The sequence below is a fragment of the Pectinophora gossypiella genome, chromosome Z, assembly GCF_024362695.1.
Source record: "Pectinophora gossypiella chromosome Z, ilPecGoss1.1, whole genome shotgun sequence".
Classification (NCBI taxonomy): Eukaryota; Metazoa; Arthropoda; class Insecta; order Lepidoptera; family Gelechiidae; genus Pectinophora; species Pectinophora gossypiella.
The window spans coordinates 20,361,206-20,380,454 of record NC_065433.1 but is presented as its reverse complement, the minus strand read 5'-3'; the positions used below and the strand labels follow the sequence as shown (position 1 = coordinate 20,380,454).

The window sequence follows — 19,249 nt, the reverse complement described above, 5'->3', positions numbered from 1 at the left end:
TAATAATTTAAAAAAACAATAACTATAAAACTAACGTAAATTATACATGATTTTGTAAGATAGGATGTATTGCTTTGAATGAATTTCAAATTATGTTCAAGTTAGGAGATATTATAAAGCAATGCCGCAACATTTAACTAGTAAATATTTAACTGTAAACTATTATAAAGCATGCAATATAATAACAAATAATCGTATTTTTAAAAAAAATACTGAAACGACAGCTTTTTTAAAGAAAGTGCTATGCTTAGCATTTTTAATGAAAATAAACTTTGATCTTAAACAAGGTTTAACAAATTATTTATTGATCATGATAAAGTAGGCACCTTCGTTTTTTAATTGGCATTTAAAAAAAATATCAATATAGTACGAATTATATATTTATTAAGTCAATAATCAACTGAGATCAACAAGTAGGTACTTATTAAAATCATTATCAATAGCCCGGTCAATAAAGGGGTTGTAGAGTATGTGGGAGGAATCCTATGATTTTTCTTCAGGAATGTGTTCCGGAACACATTCCTGAATGTGTCCTTATTTATTGAGTTAACATAGTAAAAATTCCCACGTTTACATGGTGTCATTTCCGTAACTTAATGTTTACCAAACCATACAAAAATATAAAATATCGATATTTTTGTATAGTATTGGTCGTTCGATTTACTTCTCACTTTTTATTCTAAATTCCTCTTCAAAATTAAAACTGTGGTAATTTTTTTTGACAAAAAGATAATTATAAATAACCCAGTTATCCAATATCAAATAATTAACTTGTCAAACAATTTTTATTAATAACTGTCTTTAAAAAAATGTTTTGTGTTGCGGAATGGGTGTAGGTCAGAGATACCAATTTTGAGTTTTTCGCTGATATCTCAAAAACGATGCGTCCTAGAGAAAATAACTTTATATTAATTTAAAGAACATTAAATTGTCTACAAATTTGTTAATATAATATTTTTTTGATATTTCGCCCGTTTTCGAGCTACACGCTTAGGAAAAAAATAATTTAATAATGAAAAATGTCAGTGATCGAATCACCCCAAAAAGTAGATCTTGGGTCCATCATCTCTTATTTTTGAAACAAAGACACATTTCGTGCCATGCCCATTGCCCATCATCATCCATCGACCTCCATCATCTTCCATGAAACAAAAAGACTCATGCTTGATTCTGAAGATAGGAGCTATTATCGATTAAAACATGAGATAGGAGTTATTTATTTCTGTAGAAAGGAGATATTTTTATAAAAAATATTGCAACATATAAAATCTTTATTTTAAGAGCTATTTCTATTCATCGAAAATCACCCTAAAAGTAGGAAATATACAACGGAGATCTTGCCAGCCAACGTGAAATTAAATTTCGCAACGAACTACATCAAAAAGTCGATTTGCCTAAAAATGTAAGATAGGAGTATTTGCTTCTTCCCCGTCGATAGATTATTATGTTATTAATGTCATGTATGAGCTACCTATATTGTATAATCTCTGTACATAACTAACTTTCTCAAGAAATAAAAAATCTGTGTACCTAATGCGTAGGTATGTTGTCACCTATATCTCTATAAGCCAACAATATCTATCATGAATAAATAGTTGTTAGAGAAACAGTATGGAGTTTTACGTCATTTAAGTAAATATAGTGAAGAAACTACATGAAAACTATAAGAAGACATCCTACTTGTAGTTACCGTGAAGCGGGGTACCTACTATTTGTGTGTGAATGTTACAGCACTAGGAAGTCTTATTACAAATATCCAGTTGGAAGCTATTGTTAAAAGTTCTGACTACATTACTGGATAAAAGTTTCAGAATGATATTGACTGGTGCTTTGAAGAAGTTGTATGACACGGCTCTCATAACACGATCCTCATATCAATGTTGCCTGGGTTGCCTGTTAACCAAATCAAACACTTATGCAACCCCTTACCTACTTATTATTTAGCTACTAGTCATAGCCTGTTCAAAAAGCCCGCCTATATGGAGCCCTTGAAACCATTGACAATTCGTATTTTTTAGGCACCTTAGAGTAATGGCAAAAACGTAAAAACCATGACTGGCACAAATACTTGGTCTTTGCTGGCACAGCACAGATGATTAGATAATAGTATAGTTATACTACGTAAACCGCTACGCCGCGCCTAAAAATATACTAGAATCTTCTGTATTTTTGCTAATATCCAGAACTTGTGTATGTCGCCAACTTACAAAAAGGATATTTGCAAAACGACAAGATTCTAGCATATTATTGCTTTTACGGTAATGATACTGACTTCCGGAAAATAATAAATTATCTACTACGGCCTAATCGAATACCAAAAAAAGTGTCCGAATACCGATGTTGGCAACCCCAACATTAAATTTATATTTTTTTAGTGTGACAACATTTTTGTCTCTTCACTTCCGTTCTTGCTCTCCATTTAACTACTGTAATGTGAACATTTTTTGTACGAATTTAATTAAATTCAGTGAATTTTGCCTACTTCTGGACGTTTCAATCTCAGCCTTAGCCTCAGATAACCAGCCCTCACAGCCATTAGGAACCTTACACCCGAAACCTAAGAGTGCTACCAGACCAATCGATCGACGGCATCGATCGTCGATGAACATAGGTTTTGTCGAAAAACATAGGTTTTGTATATAAGTGCGAAAGACTAAACCTATGTTTTTCTTTCGTCTTAAATACGCTCCATCTATTTTAATACTTGGTCTTTGTAGTAGGTACCTATCTATATACTTTGAGTATGCCACAAACGCACAGACACGAATATTATCACGGGACATGTTAGTTGGGTTTGGTGAGCTATATTGGGCCAATGTTGGCGCCAACATGTTATGCCAACGCGAGTGGGTGGGTGGAGTGTGGAGTTGACGTTTTAGTGACGGGACTGTTTGAGTACAACAAGAGTACAATCATGAACATGAGTGAATCTTTGTGTGTGAATATAAACAGTGTCTTGTTTGACAGAAAATTGCATCCCGATAACTAAGATAAATTTGTGTTCGCTTTAAATTGTTGTTTTCTTTTCAGTCTTTTAATTTGGATATGGAGCAATGATCTACAATCGCGAATCCCAAAGACTTGCAAATGTTTTTTAATCAATCAAAGATTAAACTCATTATTTAATAACTTCACTACAACAATCAATCAATAAATTGTTTTGAAGTTTTTTTTACCTTTGTTCCCTCCTATTCTATTTGCTTTCTAATTAGATTGGTGTAGATATCTACTTTGATCGAAGTGTTTAAACAACACACAGCAATTCAGGAGTTTACTTGACTGACTTTGAATTTAATCGAAAATGTCAAACAATTCTATGGGACAAACCCCAAATATTGGCCTTGGGTCTTTAAACCAAAGTGGTATACAATACGTGAACAACCCATTGCAAAGCCCTCAAATACAGTCTCCATCTATACAAGGATCTCCATCACAGCACAGTCCTATGGGCATTCAGTTACAAATAGGTTCTAAACCAAATGCAAGTGGATTCGGCGAACAACCCACACCGCCGGTAGGTACAGGTATTATCATCATTATTAGCCGTATGACGCCCACTGCTGGGCATAGGCCTCCCCAGGTATCATAAAGAACTAAATATAAATAATTTCCAAATAAATTTTGTTAGGTATCTGCAAACAGTCATGAAGTATAGAGGCACCAGTACTATGAGTTGAACTGGTTATTTAACTGTTCTAAATGATTTTTATAATCTTTTTTAATGGATGAGTTACTTACCTAGTTGCCTATTTATGTCTAGATTATGAGCCGGCCTCGTTTGCAAGAGCTAGTGAGGGAGGTAGATCCAACAGTTCAACTAGATGAAGAAGTTGAAGAGATGTTACTGCACCTAGCGGATGATTTCATAGACTCCACTTTAAACGCAGCTTGCTCTTTGGCGAAACACAGACATGCCTCTACAGTGGAGCTCAAAGATGTGCAATTGACACTAGGTACATTTTCTTCTGTGCCTTAGCATTTATCTTGTTTTAAAGCAGACTGCTTATCTTATTTCTTTTTCAGAACGGCAATGGAATATGTGGATACCTGGATTTGGTAATGATGACATACGACCATATAAACGAGCCGCTGTCACTGAAGCACACAAGCAACGCATGGCCCTCATCAAGAAGACTATCAAGAAGTATTAAATATTCTCTTGTATTATATATTACTATTAACTATTTATATACCTATTTAAGTGTTTCAAACAACACATTAGTTGGTAAATGTTGAAATCTCAACTTTTGAATAGATGAAGCATTAATTACTAGTCAGGTGAAGTATAATTCCTTACATATTATCAATGTGTTTGAAAATATTGTATATGTTAAACATGTAATCATTATTAATAAATAAAAAGATATAATCTGAAAGTGATGTAATGTATTTAATTTATATTTAAATATTTATAAATGTGATGGGAACATTTAACCGATCCTATTCTGGGATGCTGATGATACAATACTAGGTAACGATCATCCCATGGAGTAAATAATACGAACTAAATCACAATGAAATCACACATTTTCAAAGAATAAATAACTTTTTGGTACACAATAAATACTTCAAAGGTAAAAATCACAGTCTAATCTAAACAGATTGGAGGAGCATACAATACAATTTCAAATTCCCATGGAAAGTATTATTTGTCATACATAGCTGCATCATAATTATGTGGAATGTCAAAATTATTTTTAATAGTTTAATAAGTCATGTTCATACATAAAATTGCTAAGACAGGCTTTTTAAGTACATTGAACAGCATGAGTACTTTACTCTTACTTAATACTAATACCATTTGATACTATAAAAAATACTGATTAATAAAACCACTCAATACCAATTACAAAAGAAGGTAAACTACTCTCTAGCAAGAGATTGATTTATCTATGTGTCACATCGGTTAATATAATTTGGTCATGGCTATGCCACGTTTCTTCCCACTTCCTGATTATTCCAAAAACTACTGGAACTATATAACTTTCAATAGCTGTGCTAAATTATCAACAAGCTCTACCAAAGGGGTAGTCGACCCATACATGATGTAACTTCAGCTGCTAATATTTAACCCCATTAATTCTGCATTATTAGTTTACAATTGAGGTGATAGAAAATTTTAAAAAAGTTTAAGTAGGCAGGTAATAAAAAATATTTGTATGACTATAAATACTGCAGTTATGATATTGTCATCACAAAAACTCGGGAAGAAAGTAGTCTTTAGTACATCACGATGGGTACTTAGAAGCGTGCTCTAAATTTGTAGCGTCACATTTAAGCCACGCATGCGCCCTCCTTGTTGGGGATGTAGAGATGATCCGAGGGGTCCACCTTCTGCCAGTGCAGCAGCTTCGACTTGATAGCCACAGGTTCCTGGATAATACAAAAATATTTTTAAGTCATTGAATATAAGCAGTACTTCACACTAGTGTGAATGAGTCTCCTCTTACAGCTTAGTATGAAAAAAAAAATGGTTAAAATACTATAGGTGTCTCTTCTCTTAACGGTACTATTTCGAATAATCTAAATATAGTTGCTAAGCTATGGGGCATTCCAGTGAAGATATACCGTTAAATTCCTCGAAGTAGTTTGTGTGTTTGTGCGACTACAAATAGGCTAGTTTCCAACTAGTCAAATCAGTTACTTTTTACTAAACGTCAAAACACGAAATTATTATGGAATTTGTACGAAAAAGCAATCCAGACCTCATAGAAAAACGTGACAAAATGTCGCCCTTATTATTAAATTTTTCTTTATTAAAATTCATAAATAAATTCAATAGAAACAAGAAAAATGTTGTGTCACCTTTACATCTGTCTTTATTTATTAATCAGAACTTCATAATTTATCTTTGATCTAGGAAACTACCCAATTGCAAATGTTTCCAAAGACCTTTTACCTTCGTTAATCGGTTTGTTTCGAGACGCGCTTGTAACATTTATTTATTTATACTAGGTAAGTTTTGCTACGGAATATAAATGCATAACCTTTAAAGACACACAACATACAATTAAAATTATGACAAAGAAACGATATCGATACGTATCATCATGGCTATCGTGAAGATAATGAAACAACAATAGTACTTAAAGCTTTGAATCAGAAATTATATAAAGAATTAGAGACATGCACCTGGTTTTACAGCTGGAACCGACTAAATAAGTAATTAATATTCGGTGGAGTGTACACACATAGAGACCCTCATATCCCTAATGGGGTAGGCAGAGCTATAGCTATCAATAAACAACCTGCGGTGATAGGTTGCGGCCACATTTGGCAATTGTGCAAATCCATATTTTTTGGGAGTATATTTAATAGCAATATCTGTATTTTATATATTTAATACAGCTTAATAGTTATAGGTAGTTGATAACATAAATATGTGAAGACAGAATCGAAAATTTTGAAAACTGAAATAGTTACAGCCACCCGAAATCAGGGAGTTAGGAATGCTAATAGGAATCCGGGACGTCACATGTTCCTATTTGTAAGTAACACGGGTCAAAAATGCAATTAGTTACATAAAACTTTTGTTTTGTTTACCCTGGTGGGAAATAGGCGTGAGTTTATGTATGTACATGTACGTTATTAGAACGGGACGGAGCATACCCACATCATCTCCGGACACCAATGTCTCCAGCGTTAGACAAAATAAATGGTGCCTATACGGACGGGATAAATTAAAAAAAAAACAGCCAACTAAATACCCTACTTTGAAGAGGACATTTATAGCCAGTTGGATTAAACAAACGGTCGGATTTTTCGCCACGCATGCGCGGGAAGATAATCTGACGAATGCATTTTCCTCTAATTTCAGTGTAACATAGAACGGATTCTGTAGTAAACGTCAAAACACGAAATGACTAGGTACCTATGTAATTTGTATGAAAAAGCAGACTGCGACGTCACAGAGAAACGTGATAAAATGTCAGGCGTTTCGTTTTTCTTGATTATTAATAAATAAGTTAAATAGAAAAAAGTAAGTGTTTTTTATTACTTTTAGTTGTATTTACTTAGTAATAACAATTTCATCATTTATCTAGAACCTAGTACCTACACGACCCACGAAGTAAATGGAAGAAACGAAAGTGATGTGTCATTGTAGTTGGAATTCCGTGGTCTCTGTCTAACCCAACAGGAAATAGGCATGATCTTACGTCCGTATGTGTGTATATGATACGACGGAGTGTAATTCGATGATCGGCAACAATCGCGTGAACACCTATAAGAAGCCATAGTAAACGAAAACAGTCGATGCAGATGCGTGTGCAGTAGGTATTAATCGCCCTGGTTGTTAGCTATTTTAGTACTAATCATCAGGCTAGGCAGCCAAGCCGATGCTAATTAAACTGCAACGTGGCGCTATATGGCATGTATCCAATCCTATTGTTCTATACGGACACGCCCTCAACACTCAATATTTACGCGATAACGTCCGGTTTTACAACGATACAGCCAAGGACACGCATTGATTTGATCCAGATAAATATTGATGAGTGATTAAATATAACACAATAAAGTACGCTAGCGTTCTTGTGTATATCTATCACGCTTGATATGGTAAACAGACCCTACCTACTAATAGAGGTATTATTTCAATACGTGCGCAACATAATAAATACTTTATTGCGCACAATAAAGGATTTGTTATTGCGCACGCGCAAATACAAAACAAAATAGATTTAGAAAGAGTACAGTAGACAGCCTTTTAGCTAGGTAGCAATATCTTCCAGACAACCTTTGTGTGTAGATAATATTTACGTAATTACTTACTATTATATGGCGACATAAAGTTAGATACGCTTACGAGTACATACACTACATAATACTACACGTATAATTATTATAATAAATACATAATCAATACTGAAACTACTACACATACCTACCTATAACTATTTATGTAGATATAATTAGTTTGAGAATTTTGAAACACGACGCGATGTGACACACTACAAAAATAGTCAAGAATTCAAGATGTATGGTTGGTTGTCTCCGAGAAATGGAACCATTTCATTTGTACGATTCTGTCACGCACGCATTCTTTTAATTAGTATCATCGGTCATCGACCTCACAAGTTTACAATCCACATGAAAAGAAGACATAGGATAGGTTTATAATAAATCATAATTTCGGTTTAACAGGGACAAAAACGATTACGACTTTATTTAGAAGGTTAGTAACGTAAATTCGAATATAAGTATGTGTAAAAACAGAACAGATGGACAAAAGAAGCATAAGCGGAGGCCTAATCAGGTACTTTCCAGGCTGTCTTCCACAAAAACAATATAGATGACACTGTACAAATTTTCTTTCGTTTAAGGTGATTTGTTTTCCATACAAAAGTAGATGCAGTGCTACAGGAAAACGGATAGAGGAATATTGTTATAAAACCGATAAATAGATAATAGATAAATATATAAGATAATGTATGTAAGATTTCGCCACCTAACATTTCACTGGGTCAGAACTCGACACTAAACGAATAAATGGAATAAAATACGAAAACTGCAGAAGTAACGCCATCTGCTGACGCAGCGTTACCTAGCTGACTGAAACGCATCACCTTAACCTTATAATTTCATGGATAACAGACATTATGCATCTTTGTTTTTGGACATAAATGATGACCCTTTTTATTACACCCAGGCACAATACATCTTCGACCCAATCTTATTCTGATCAAAATAAAGAGCAGCAATATAGGTAGCAACATAATTATAATGTATACATAATGTGATCCAAATATCAAGCAACAATTATTTTTACATATGCTTCTGCCATTACATTGTATTTATTGAATAATTATCTACCCGAGTAATGACAAAATAGGTGATTATCACGTTAAATCTCGACAGCGCCATCTATATTATCGGGAACGTAGCCTGGAAAGTTCTTCATTGCTACGCAGCTATTTCAATATTAAAAATATACATACAACGCCAATTTTTCCCTACCCATGTATGGATAAAAGTTTAGGACTTTCTTAGCCACTAATGGAACTGGTATTGGCATCTATCTTGATTCTTGAAAGAACATATTAATAGAGCCGTTTTTTTAATATGATACCTGCAATATGATACCTGCATAGCTAGCTAAACAATCATCATCACCAGCCCATTAACGTCCCCACTGCTAGGGCACGGGCCTTCCCTATGGATGGATAGGGAGATCGGGCCTTAAACCACCACGCGGGCCCAGTGCGGATTGGTGGTTATTAACGACTGCTAATGCAACCGGGACCAACGGATTAACGTGCCGTCCGAAGCACGGAGGAGTTCGAGATGAAAACTTGTTTTATTTTTTGTGGTCACCCATCCTATGACCGGCCTTTGCGAAAGTTGCTTAACGTCAACAATCGCAGACCGAGCGCGTTTACCGCTGCGCCACCGAGCTCCTCAACAATATCGAAGGCTAAAGTCGTATTACATAGAATAGATTTTTAAACGTAGGTCGATAACCTGGTTGTGAAAAGCAAACTCCTAAAATAGCCTAACAGACTGGAGTTTCGGAATAAATGACAGGTGCTTACGCAACTGTTTATAAACTTCGCTCGCTGTTATAAACATAACGGGTGTAAGTGACATCGTAACGAAAACTTTGAAGGGTGAGTCAGACCACGATTCTGAGACGATATCAAGTGGAATTTTCCGTCGCTAAAGTATGGAACAGAAAATAATTGAAAAAAACACAAACAATTTTTATGAATTTTCCGACAGGAAATTTCACTTACTCATTATACTCAGAATCATGGCCTGAACCATCCCGCTCAGGGGGTTAAAATGGCCACATCGTAGAAATTCATCTAAGAAAGCAATATTTAAATTTGACATTTGCGCATATAAAAGTAAGTGCGCAATGCAAACAAGTGTCAAAAAGTGTCAACATTGCTTTCTTAGATAAATTGCTTCGATGTGGTCATTTTAACCCCTCAGTATTCGTTACGGTGTCACTAACACCCATACCTACTTGTACGGCTACATGTACTTGTATGGGGTGTAAGTGACATCGTAACGAATACTAAAAGGGGTGATTCAGCTGATTATTCTGAGTTAATATCAAGTGGAATTTTCCATCGCATAAGTATAGAATTGAAAATAATTTAAAAAGCTAAACAAAATATATGAATTTTGCGACGGAAAATTCCACTTGACATTAACTCAGAATCATGGTCTAAATCATCCCCCTCGGTATTCGTTACGATGTCACTAACACCCTGTATTTTACTCTGTCTCCTAATTTACCAATTTGATTCTGAATTGTGCATATAACGATCTATTTTTCTGATATCTGTAATGGTGCAATGCAATGCTTACTTATAACTTCATACAAAACTTATCATATCACTGAATAAATCGAAGTACCTATCTTGACTTACTAAGGAAAGTATGGACATCCGAACAAATATACATTACTATGTAGTTAGCTGATTCATTCAAATTATTTACTCTGATGTGTTTTTATATAAATTTTCGCAAACAGCACAAGTTAAAAGAAGTCATTAAAATATTTAAAACACTTAATAACGTGTTCCGTTTGATGGTTTCGGGTTCCGTCATGCGATCTAAGGTTCACATTCAGAATATACATTACTTTATCGCTAGTTTCTGTGCTGGACTTTTTTTTCTTCTTCTAATCCTATTATCCCCTGTTGGGAAGTAGGGCTCGAAAAACAAAACAAAAAAGGGGCACCTGCAAAAGTATTAAAATATTGGGAGACCCGTATTCCTGATTTTAACAACCGCTTTTGTAACCACGTAACGCCATTGAGCGTATAATACATTGGTATTAAAATATTTTGCAATTTGGGTAAGGGCAGCCCTACCCTAGTCTACACACATTCTTTTTCATTTCTTAATCTTTATTGAGGTACCTAAGCGGAGCCATAAGTTGACCGAAAACAAATCATCTTACTAATCTGTCTTTTAGGAACCGTTTCATGTATAGAAACAGCTTAATATTAAGCTCATAACTAAATTATGTGCACAAATTGGCAACTCGTCCACCATCAGGCATTAACTTTTGAGTGTTGGTATTAAAATTGAAAATGATCGCACACTTTGTCACGTAGCAAAATTCTTGGAATGAATTAACGGCGATTTAGGAACGTTGCCAAATTAATAAATAACTCATCAGATCAATGCCAATATAATCTCAGATGAAAAGAGCTAAGATAGGTTAATCATAATTAATGAATACTGAATTCCACAGATTTATTTTTCTCATAATGTAAAAGAAAATATTTCATGGGTGAAATATTCGACTTTATAGAATCTATGTAGATCAATTGATTAATACATATTATATATCTATCTAAGCTCAAGTTCGTTTTACAGGTGTCATAATGTACACAGTAACGAAAAAGAAGAAATAATTATATTGTTCTTCATTCAAAAATATAAAAAACGGGAACTGTATGACAGAAAGCTTTTAGCTGTAACGTGCACCATATTTTTCTTTTTACAGCAAAGATGTATGCAAGCTATATCTCATGGTTTGTGGCTCTTTCTTATAAATAACTTTTAAACGACATATACATTAGGTACTCACGCGCGTTATCTCTAAAAGGGTGTGCAAAGTTTTGATAAAATAGATATATACTTGTACAAATTTTGCACACGTATTTATTTACTATCTCTTTTTACAAACTTGACACTTGATAGTGTCAACAGGCATATCATCCTAATCAATATTGCAATTAGTGCAGTACAAAATAAACTTAGATTCTACCTAAATACTCTAACGCCAAGAAAGAAAGAGTTCAAATTTCGGCAGCGAACACGTGACACATTATTTAAATATTAATTGTCTGGGACACTGGCGAGTAACTTAATATTCTTAACATACAATTTTGTTCGGTCCGATGACTTGACTAGTGAACACCATCTACCTAGCTTTATCCCGTTTTCCACAGGGTCCGCTTACCTAACCTGAAGATTTGACAGGTCCAGTTTTTTACCTTCCAACCCGCGAAGGGAAAACCAGCCCAATACAGCTTAGGTCACATACCTCCGAAAATGCATTTCTCGGGAATGTTGGGTTTCCTCACGATGTTTTCCTTCACCGCTGAGCACGTGATAAAACATTAATGAACCAAACACGAATTCGAAAACTAATTCGACAATCATTGGTTTAGGCCTGTGCTGGATTCGAATCTGCGACCTTAAAGTGAGAGGCAAGCGTTCTACCAACTGGGCTACCACCACCACACTTACTAGTGAACAAAAAGTCTATCTTCTTGTCGTATCATGTAGTACCTACGATTTTCACCAATAAAGGCATACGACAGTTCCAGTATCCAGAAAGGCGGGTCTTATAACGATATTCGAACGTACATTAACTTCATATAGGTAATAGAAAATGTTTCCAGACGCAGTTATTCAATTTGACGAATGCGTTTATAATTTATAAATAACCGTACACTCAAGAATTTTATACGCAGTGGCTAACATCAATGTTATCGATAACGAAGCGGCGAAACAACGCAGACGCGTATTTAAAAAAGTTGTAACAATATTTTATACTAACTATAGTATTATACATCAATGTATATCCCCTCCGCGAATTGACTTGTCTATCTTAGGTATGACCAACAAGGCCTTCCGGCAACTCCCGATTCGATTGTTTTTCGGCCTTTGACTGATGTATTTTTAGTCAATTCTAGAAGTACCTAAAGATAGCCAAGATTTAATCAAACAGAGTATCAGCGTTTAACAGTCCCAGTTAGGAGTTCCTAGGATTAGATAAACTCGATAGTCATAGGTAGAAAAACAAAATTAGATTTTGACTAAGACAAACGACAATGGCAAACTTGGGGATTGACTAATCAAACCTAGGAGCGACACAGCTTCGGTCTATCACTACATATAACACATAATATATTAAACTATAAGGAGTCTAAGAATGCTAATAATTATCAATTTGTCAATTATTGGGTAGTTTCCTAGGTGAAAGATAAATTATGAAATTCTGATTATTAAATAAAGACAGATCCAAAAGTGACAAAAAACGTTTTCTTTTTTCTATTTATAAAGAAACATTTAATAATAAGTTCGATATTTTGTCACGTTTTTCTATGACGTCACGGGTTGCTTTTTCATACAAATTCTATAGTAATTTCGTGTTTTGACGTTTAATAAAAAGTAACTGATTTGACTAGTTGAAAACTACCCTATTCCAAACGTATAAATGTAGTAATCGATTAAAAGCTAACTATTTTGTAGATGAACCCAACACCGTCTAATTTATTGGCCCATTTGAAAAGCTAACATTGGTACTATGTAAAAGTATAGGTACCAAGTTATTTTGTACACAACTGTTACCCTGAAAACATATGCGCAACGTGTAAACAATCGTAAGAGAAGAAAAACGTGACTAATCTTTAACAATTATCGACAGATCGTCAATTCAAGACGATCTCAGTTCTGTTGGCACTTCCTTGTTGCAATACAAAGGTTCTAATCATTTGAAGTTAATACAAGGAACACAAACTTATGTCGCAATACTAATTGCTGCCTATATTAATATGAAACCGCTTTCATTTGTTGTGAAAATATAGCATGTTGTTTCCGCGCGTTGTACAAAACATTCACGATTAAGCAGCTGCATGTAATGTCCCCGATTAACCAATTTAATTATGTATGTAAAGGTGTTAAATCAATAAAGTGACGTCTGGGGGTTAAAAAGGCCACATCCGAGCTATTCATCTAAAAAAAGCAATATTGCTATTTGACATTTGTTTGCATTACGCACTTACTTTCATATGCGCAAATGTCGAATTGCGATATTGCTTCTTTAGATAAATTTTTAACCCGATCTAAACACTTTTAACTAGCAATCATAAAAAAAATTGTAACTGCAGTGGGTACAGCAGCACCATTACGTTTTTGCAAACATTCGCAAGAGCGCATAGCAGAGGCGGCTAGACATTCTTGTTAAGGAAGTAGCGTACAAAATCTTTCCTCATTGTGTAGGTATGTGACCATGAACTTCGGACGGAATAATACGTAGCTGAGTACAGGTATACTAGTATCATAAGCAAGATTTTACCTTCGCGATAAGCTTGCCACCGTCTCCAATGAGGAACTCCTCGAATCCAAAGACCAAGGGCGACGCATTGCCAAGATGGAAGATCCTTGAGGAAGTCCCGCGAGTTACCCGGAACTCAATCGTCTTGGCCATAAGCACATTCGTGATCATGTAAACAGACTTTTTGCCTTTTAGATCTGAAATTGTAATAAACACATTTAAATTTTAAATATCACATTTATAAATTGCTCCCATGACCTCAATTAAATCGGAAACTTCTGAGTGGTTATAGGTACTTATTTCAATTTCTTTGTAACATTGCACCAGTTATATTCCGTTTAATTACATAAACATTAGGATTCCTACGCAAAACGGCGTATGTAAACTTTCAGCTATAAATACAACGAATGAACAAGCCTAACACTGTTAGCTGCGGACAGAGCTGGGAAAGCGGGATTTTGTTTCAAACCACAGTAAGAATTTAGATATATGCAGTAGGTATCATGAAACCGCAAACGATATCCGGCGCCCCCGCCCGCTTGAACCGCTTTCCCGGCTCTATGTGCAACAAGCTTAAATGGTACCTTTGTTGTTTTCCACATCCAGGTAGATATTGTTCACCAAGTCTTTGTCTTTTGGAACAATGCCTCGTGAGAAGTTGACCATAATTACGCGAACCTTATTTTTGATCGATTCGTCCTGCAGTGTGATCTGAAACAATATGTAGTTTAAGTTATTGAATTTGATAAAAATACATAATTATAGGTAATCGATAGTCATTAGGTCCTTCAGTGCTCCCGAAGGGGTAGGCAGAGGTGTGTAGAGTACAGTCATGAGTAATATAATGTACCCACTTTAGGACTCTGTCGCACTAACATATTTGACATTTAGTGAGACTTACACTTCAATTTGTCAAAAAAGTTAATGTGACATGGTACCAAAGTGTATACATATTAATGCTCGTGACTGTACACCCTCTCATCCCAGTCACATGGAATATGGGCGAGTCTACAGCTATTAACGGGGCACATAATGCACATTACGCCGTAGTTTTTGGCTTTGATGAAACTATCAGCGAGATTGGCTCTTGACCATGTAGGTATCCTGAATTTCAAACATTTCGCCAGTTAGTCGTCATTGTACGACGCCTTATAGATCTCTTTCTTTCCAATACAGGATAATTCCATCCATAACAGACCCTGCCTACTGAAAGAAAGTATTTTTTAACTGTCCATCATGATCATTGATGATTCCAGATGGTGACGCTGGTGTCAAGTGTTTAAAGAACAATAGAACAATCGTCATGTACAATCTTTGTTTTGTGATCTATCTATTACATTATTGTTTTTTTTTTTTATTCAATAAATATACCTATTTTATTAACAGCCTTCATGGCCTAGCGGTTAGAGCGTTGGGCTCACGATCTGGAGGGCCGGGTTCGATTTCCGATGGGGACATTGTTGAAATCACTTTGTGAGACTGTCCTTTAAGTGAGTCCCGGGCTACTAGCCCAAAACCTCAACCCGTAGTAGAGCAGCGTGATGGAGTATGCTCCATACTCCCTCCGGTTGGTTGAGGGGTGGCTTGTGCCAGCAGTGGGACGTGTTTACGCTGTTTTTGTCTTTTATTTTTATTAACTATCGTTGTATCTATCTATTCATATTGTATGGCTTTTACGAGATAACAATTTTGCCAATATCAACCAATATTTTTATTGCACGATTGGACAGTTTATTTACGGCCAGACGCTGTCTGAGTACATTTTGGTATTACTTTATAAGTACCTAAATTGAATACGACATTATTTGCCTCCGGGGAATTATTGAGGTCACACCTCAGGGTCCCACACAGAACAGAAAAGACGATCTCTCTTTACTCAACAATGACCTAATGGACCTAATAGTGGTCAAAAAGGACCTGTGCTCATGCAATGTCTCTGAGAACGACACGTCCGATAGAGCGAAGTGGAAGAGAAAGCCGAAGGCAGACCCCACCATCAGATGGGAATAATTAATGCCAAGGAGAGAGAGAAACCTTTGCTGTCTTGCTCTATATCTAGAATTGAGTAGTGTTCTAGGTCAAACATACCTAAATTATGAAATTCTGATGACTAAATAAAGACAAATCTGAAGGTGACGAAAAACATTTACTTTTTTTCTATTTAACTTATTTATGAATTTTAATGGCTAAATAAATACGTCCAAAATTGTATCACGTTTTCCTATGACGTCACAGAGTGCTTTTCCGTACAAATTCCATAGTAATTTCGTGTTTTGACGTTTAGTAAATAGTAACGATTTTTGACGGTTAGAAACTAGCCTATTGCGCCGTTATTGCGATTGCGTCGTTACCGCAAAAAAATAGGTACCTACCTATTCTAGTAATGTTGCACCATCCTGTACATAAAACCTACTGTTATGGTAAAGTACCCTTCTTATCTTCGAGGATATTGCTGATAAGATTACGTGGGTGTACATTAACGGCACTTTGTTTATCAAACTCAACTGCTAAAGTTATTGGCAATTTTAAAGCCTTTAAGCCATTTAAGAATTACGTGGTTCGCAATTTAAAAATCAGGCTACTTGTAACTGTTTATCACATTATTTATGGCAAAATCATATTATTATTATTATCAATACACAATATCGTTACTACCATCGTTAGTAGGTAGGTATAACACGAGGAAAAAGTACAATGTCGCCAATGTAGGTAACTAGGAGTGTGTCATGAACAGTGTTCCCGGGAATTTTCCCAAAGTAGGAATCTTCCCGTTGTAGAAAGTCTTTAATAGTAAGGACACTGGCTGCTTTTCTTTTTCAATTATTTCTTGTACTCTGGTCTTTTCTACCTAAAGGTTGGGTAATATTGCTATATTCACTTAAATGTTGCCCCTTTTTACTGCTGGGAACATTCCCGAAAACGGCAGATCATTGATGGATGATGAAATACATTGAACTTACATACCCAATGAATGACAAAAAAAAGCATTTTTAATTATAATTTCAAAAACTGATTGTAATTCAAATAATTTCCTGCAAATATAACTTATATCTGCAGGAAATTATTTGAATTACAATACCTACTAAAGTACCTACTTTAGTTGACCTCCAATGGAAGCAATAAAATGACAATTCTATGGAAATGTGTGCAACTTGTCACTGCACATTAAGTCAAATTAAAACTAATGTAGGTATGTATGTATGAAGGACACAAACATTTGCATTAAAAACCCTTTAAAATATCTAGTAAGCTGGGTGATCTTATAATCCTAAAATGTCAGACAGAGCATTTATCCTGGACTGACAATGGAAAAGTGATACAGTGTGTCATTCAGTTACCCTGTACCCAAATACCTTTTGCGATTAATGTCACAGCTTTTCAACCAACCATAATTTTGCATAGATTTTTTATGGTTCTAGGATGTCTTTTTTAGGTATTTACTTTTCCAAAAATAAATGTGGACAGTTTTATTAATTCGAATTTTACATTAGAAAAAATCCAAACAAACCTTGTTCTAAATAAATGTTTATAAAATAAATATTTAGGTATGATATTTTTGGTAACAAAACCTCACAATAGGCACTCTAGTTTCAAACCAGGTTAATAGGTCTCAATTTTTTTTAAGAACTTAAGTTGTGTAGAAGAAAATCTTGTTAGTTTTTTTTTCTTTTTAGGTTTTCCTATATGTTTTACTAATCATACATACCACTAGGACTACACAACAAAATTAGCAATTACTAAAATATTTTTAAAAGATAATTAGATGGTTTATCTGTTGGAATTGATAGGTACCTACCTAGGTATAATTTATCTGTTTGTAAATAAGTAAAAGGGATTTCCCAGTAATCGGATATAATACAACTTATCTACTTTAAAAAAACTCTGAATCACGCTAGTAGACTAAATGCTAAATAATCAAATAGGTACATTATGAAATACTTCAGTTCAATTGGGCACAAATGACAATTATTAGTAGGTATAATAGTTTGAAGGCTGGCTAGGTAGGTGCCTACCATCCAAAAAATCTTAAATTATTTGAGTTTCAGCCACGTTTAGAAACGCACCTGTAAGTCTGCCGTACAATAGGGACAGGTCAAGGTCACATAATTATGATGAGCACATTGCGACATGAAAGGACTATAGCTATACCATTACTATTACTTATAGTCACAGAATTCCCATGAGACAAAACTTAAAAGTTTACATTACCTTAACACTTTCGTGTGGAAATTTGAAGTCGGGGTCTTGGAAATTGCCTTCTTCCAACCATTTCACGTACTCTGGGTTCGATTTCTCCTTATTGACGTTCTTGCTCAACACACCAAGCGGCGTGAACATTTTGCCGTTAGTTTCCTTCTCATTCTGGACGAACAGAGAAGTCACATTGTACAAGTCAGCTTCTGTAATATGAGGGATGCAAACCAACTGACTGCTACCGATCTCGATCTCAATTTCATCCCTGATGAAAGGCCAAGCATCCTCGAGTTTGAGAGACTTCAGTTCCGCTAGACTCACGTCCTTGCGAATTTCATGTGAATAGAGGGATTTCACAACAACTTTCAGCTTTTTCGGCATTATGAAATATTAAGTTTAGTAACAAAAAAAAGCGTATATTCACTCCAACTGACAAAAGACGACTGCCGTTATAAGATTAGTTCGTACAGAAAGAGATAAAACTATAATCAATACGCTTAATTTGCATAGGTTAGAAAAAGATAGATATAGTAAGACGAGTGTTGCCATAATAAGGGTTTCTCCCAATAGACAGGTTAACGTATACCCCATACTATTTACAATGTGGCCCTAGCCCTAACAGGGTAGAGTGGGTAAGAACGCTTTATTATTCAGGATTTAGGACATGGTCCTGAGACCATAATCTATTGCAGATTACAATTAACAAGTTTAAACTAAAAGTACTTAATAATAATATTATATTTCATATCAAAATACCTAGTATAGGTAAATATATACCTACTAAGTAGAATATCAGGTGAGATATCCGTCATAATTATGCTGCACGCTGTGGTCACGCATATTCCACGTGGTCGGGGAAAGGAAACCGCGCCGCGGCGTCAGATGCCGTGATGCGTGCATTTTTGTATGAGCCAAGCGAGTCAGACGGTCGAGTCACAATCCGTGTTTTTTGCTAAAACCATGACGTAATTTTTATGGTCGATGACTTCTCTGAAGATATTTCACGACTGTAAAACGTGATAATGA

The 19,249-nt window shown here is 35.2% G+C and overlaps 2 protein-coding genes across 2 annotated transcripts; one reads left to right on the top strand and one right to left on the bottom strand.

Annotated features, from left to right (window-relative positions):
- The first annotated feature begins 2,772 nt into the window (after nt 1–2,772).
- On the top strand, nt 2,773–4,324 carry LOC126380590 (transcription initiation factor TFIID subunit 12-like). Its single transcript, XM_050030117.1, has 3 exons — nt 2,773–3,514; nt 3,761–3,953; nt 4,024–4,324. The coding sequence occupies exons 1-3, from the start codon at nt 3,302–3,304 to the stop codon at nt 4,149–4,151; spliced, it is 534 nt and encodes a 177-aa protein (XP_049886074.1). The 5' UTR covers nt 2,773–3,301; the 3' UTR covers nt 4,152–4,324.
- A 47-nt stretch (nt 4,325–4,371) lies between these two features.
- Nucleotides 4,372–18,677, bottom strand: LOC126380583 (uncharacterized). The gene is made up of 4 exons (XM_050030109.1): nt 18,239–18,677; nt 14,614–14,740; nt 14,051–14,226; nt 4,372–5,373 (listed from the first exon to the last, which is right to left on the bottom strand). The coding sequence occupies exons 1-4, from the start codon at nt 18,602–18,604 to the stop codon at nt 5,275–5,277; spliced, it is 768 nt and encodes a 255-aa protein (XP_049886066.1). The 5' UTR covers nt 18,605–18,677; the 3' UTR covers nt 4,372–5,274.
- Between the last annotated feature and the right edge of the window lie 572 nt (nt 18,678–19,249).

Bases quoted from the DNA above. Each gene is read 5' to 3' on its own strand.
- LOC126380590 (XM_050030117.1), top strand. From the start codon at position 3,302: ATGTCAAACAATTCTATGGGACAAACCCCAAATATTGGCCTTGGGTCT. The intron at 3,515-3,760 runs GTAGGTACAGGT...ATTTATGTCTAG, and splicing joins GCGAACAACCCACACCGCCG to ATTATGAGCCGGCCTCGTTT. The intron at 3,954-4,023 runs GTACATTTTCTT...TTTCTTTTTCAG, and splicing joins AGATGTGCAATTGACACTAG to AACGGCAATGGAATATGTGG.
- LOC126380583 (XM_050030109.1), bottom strand. From the start codon at position 18,604: ATGCCGAAAAAGCTGAAAGTTGTTGTGAAATCCCTCTATTCACATGAA. The intron at 14,227-14,613 runs GTACCATTTAAG...TTACAATTTCAG, and splicing joins GGATGTGGAAAACAACAAAG to ATCTAAAAGGCAAAAAGTCT. The intron at 5,374-14,050 runs GTAAAATCTTGC...TGTATTATCCAG, and splicing joins GTGGCAAGCTTATCGCGAAG to GAACCTGTGGCTATCAAGTC.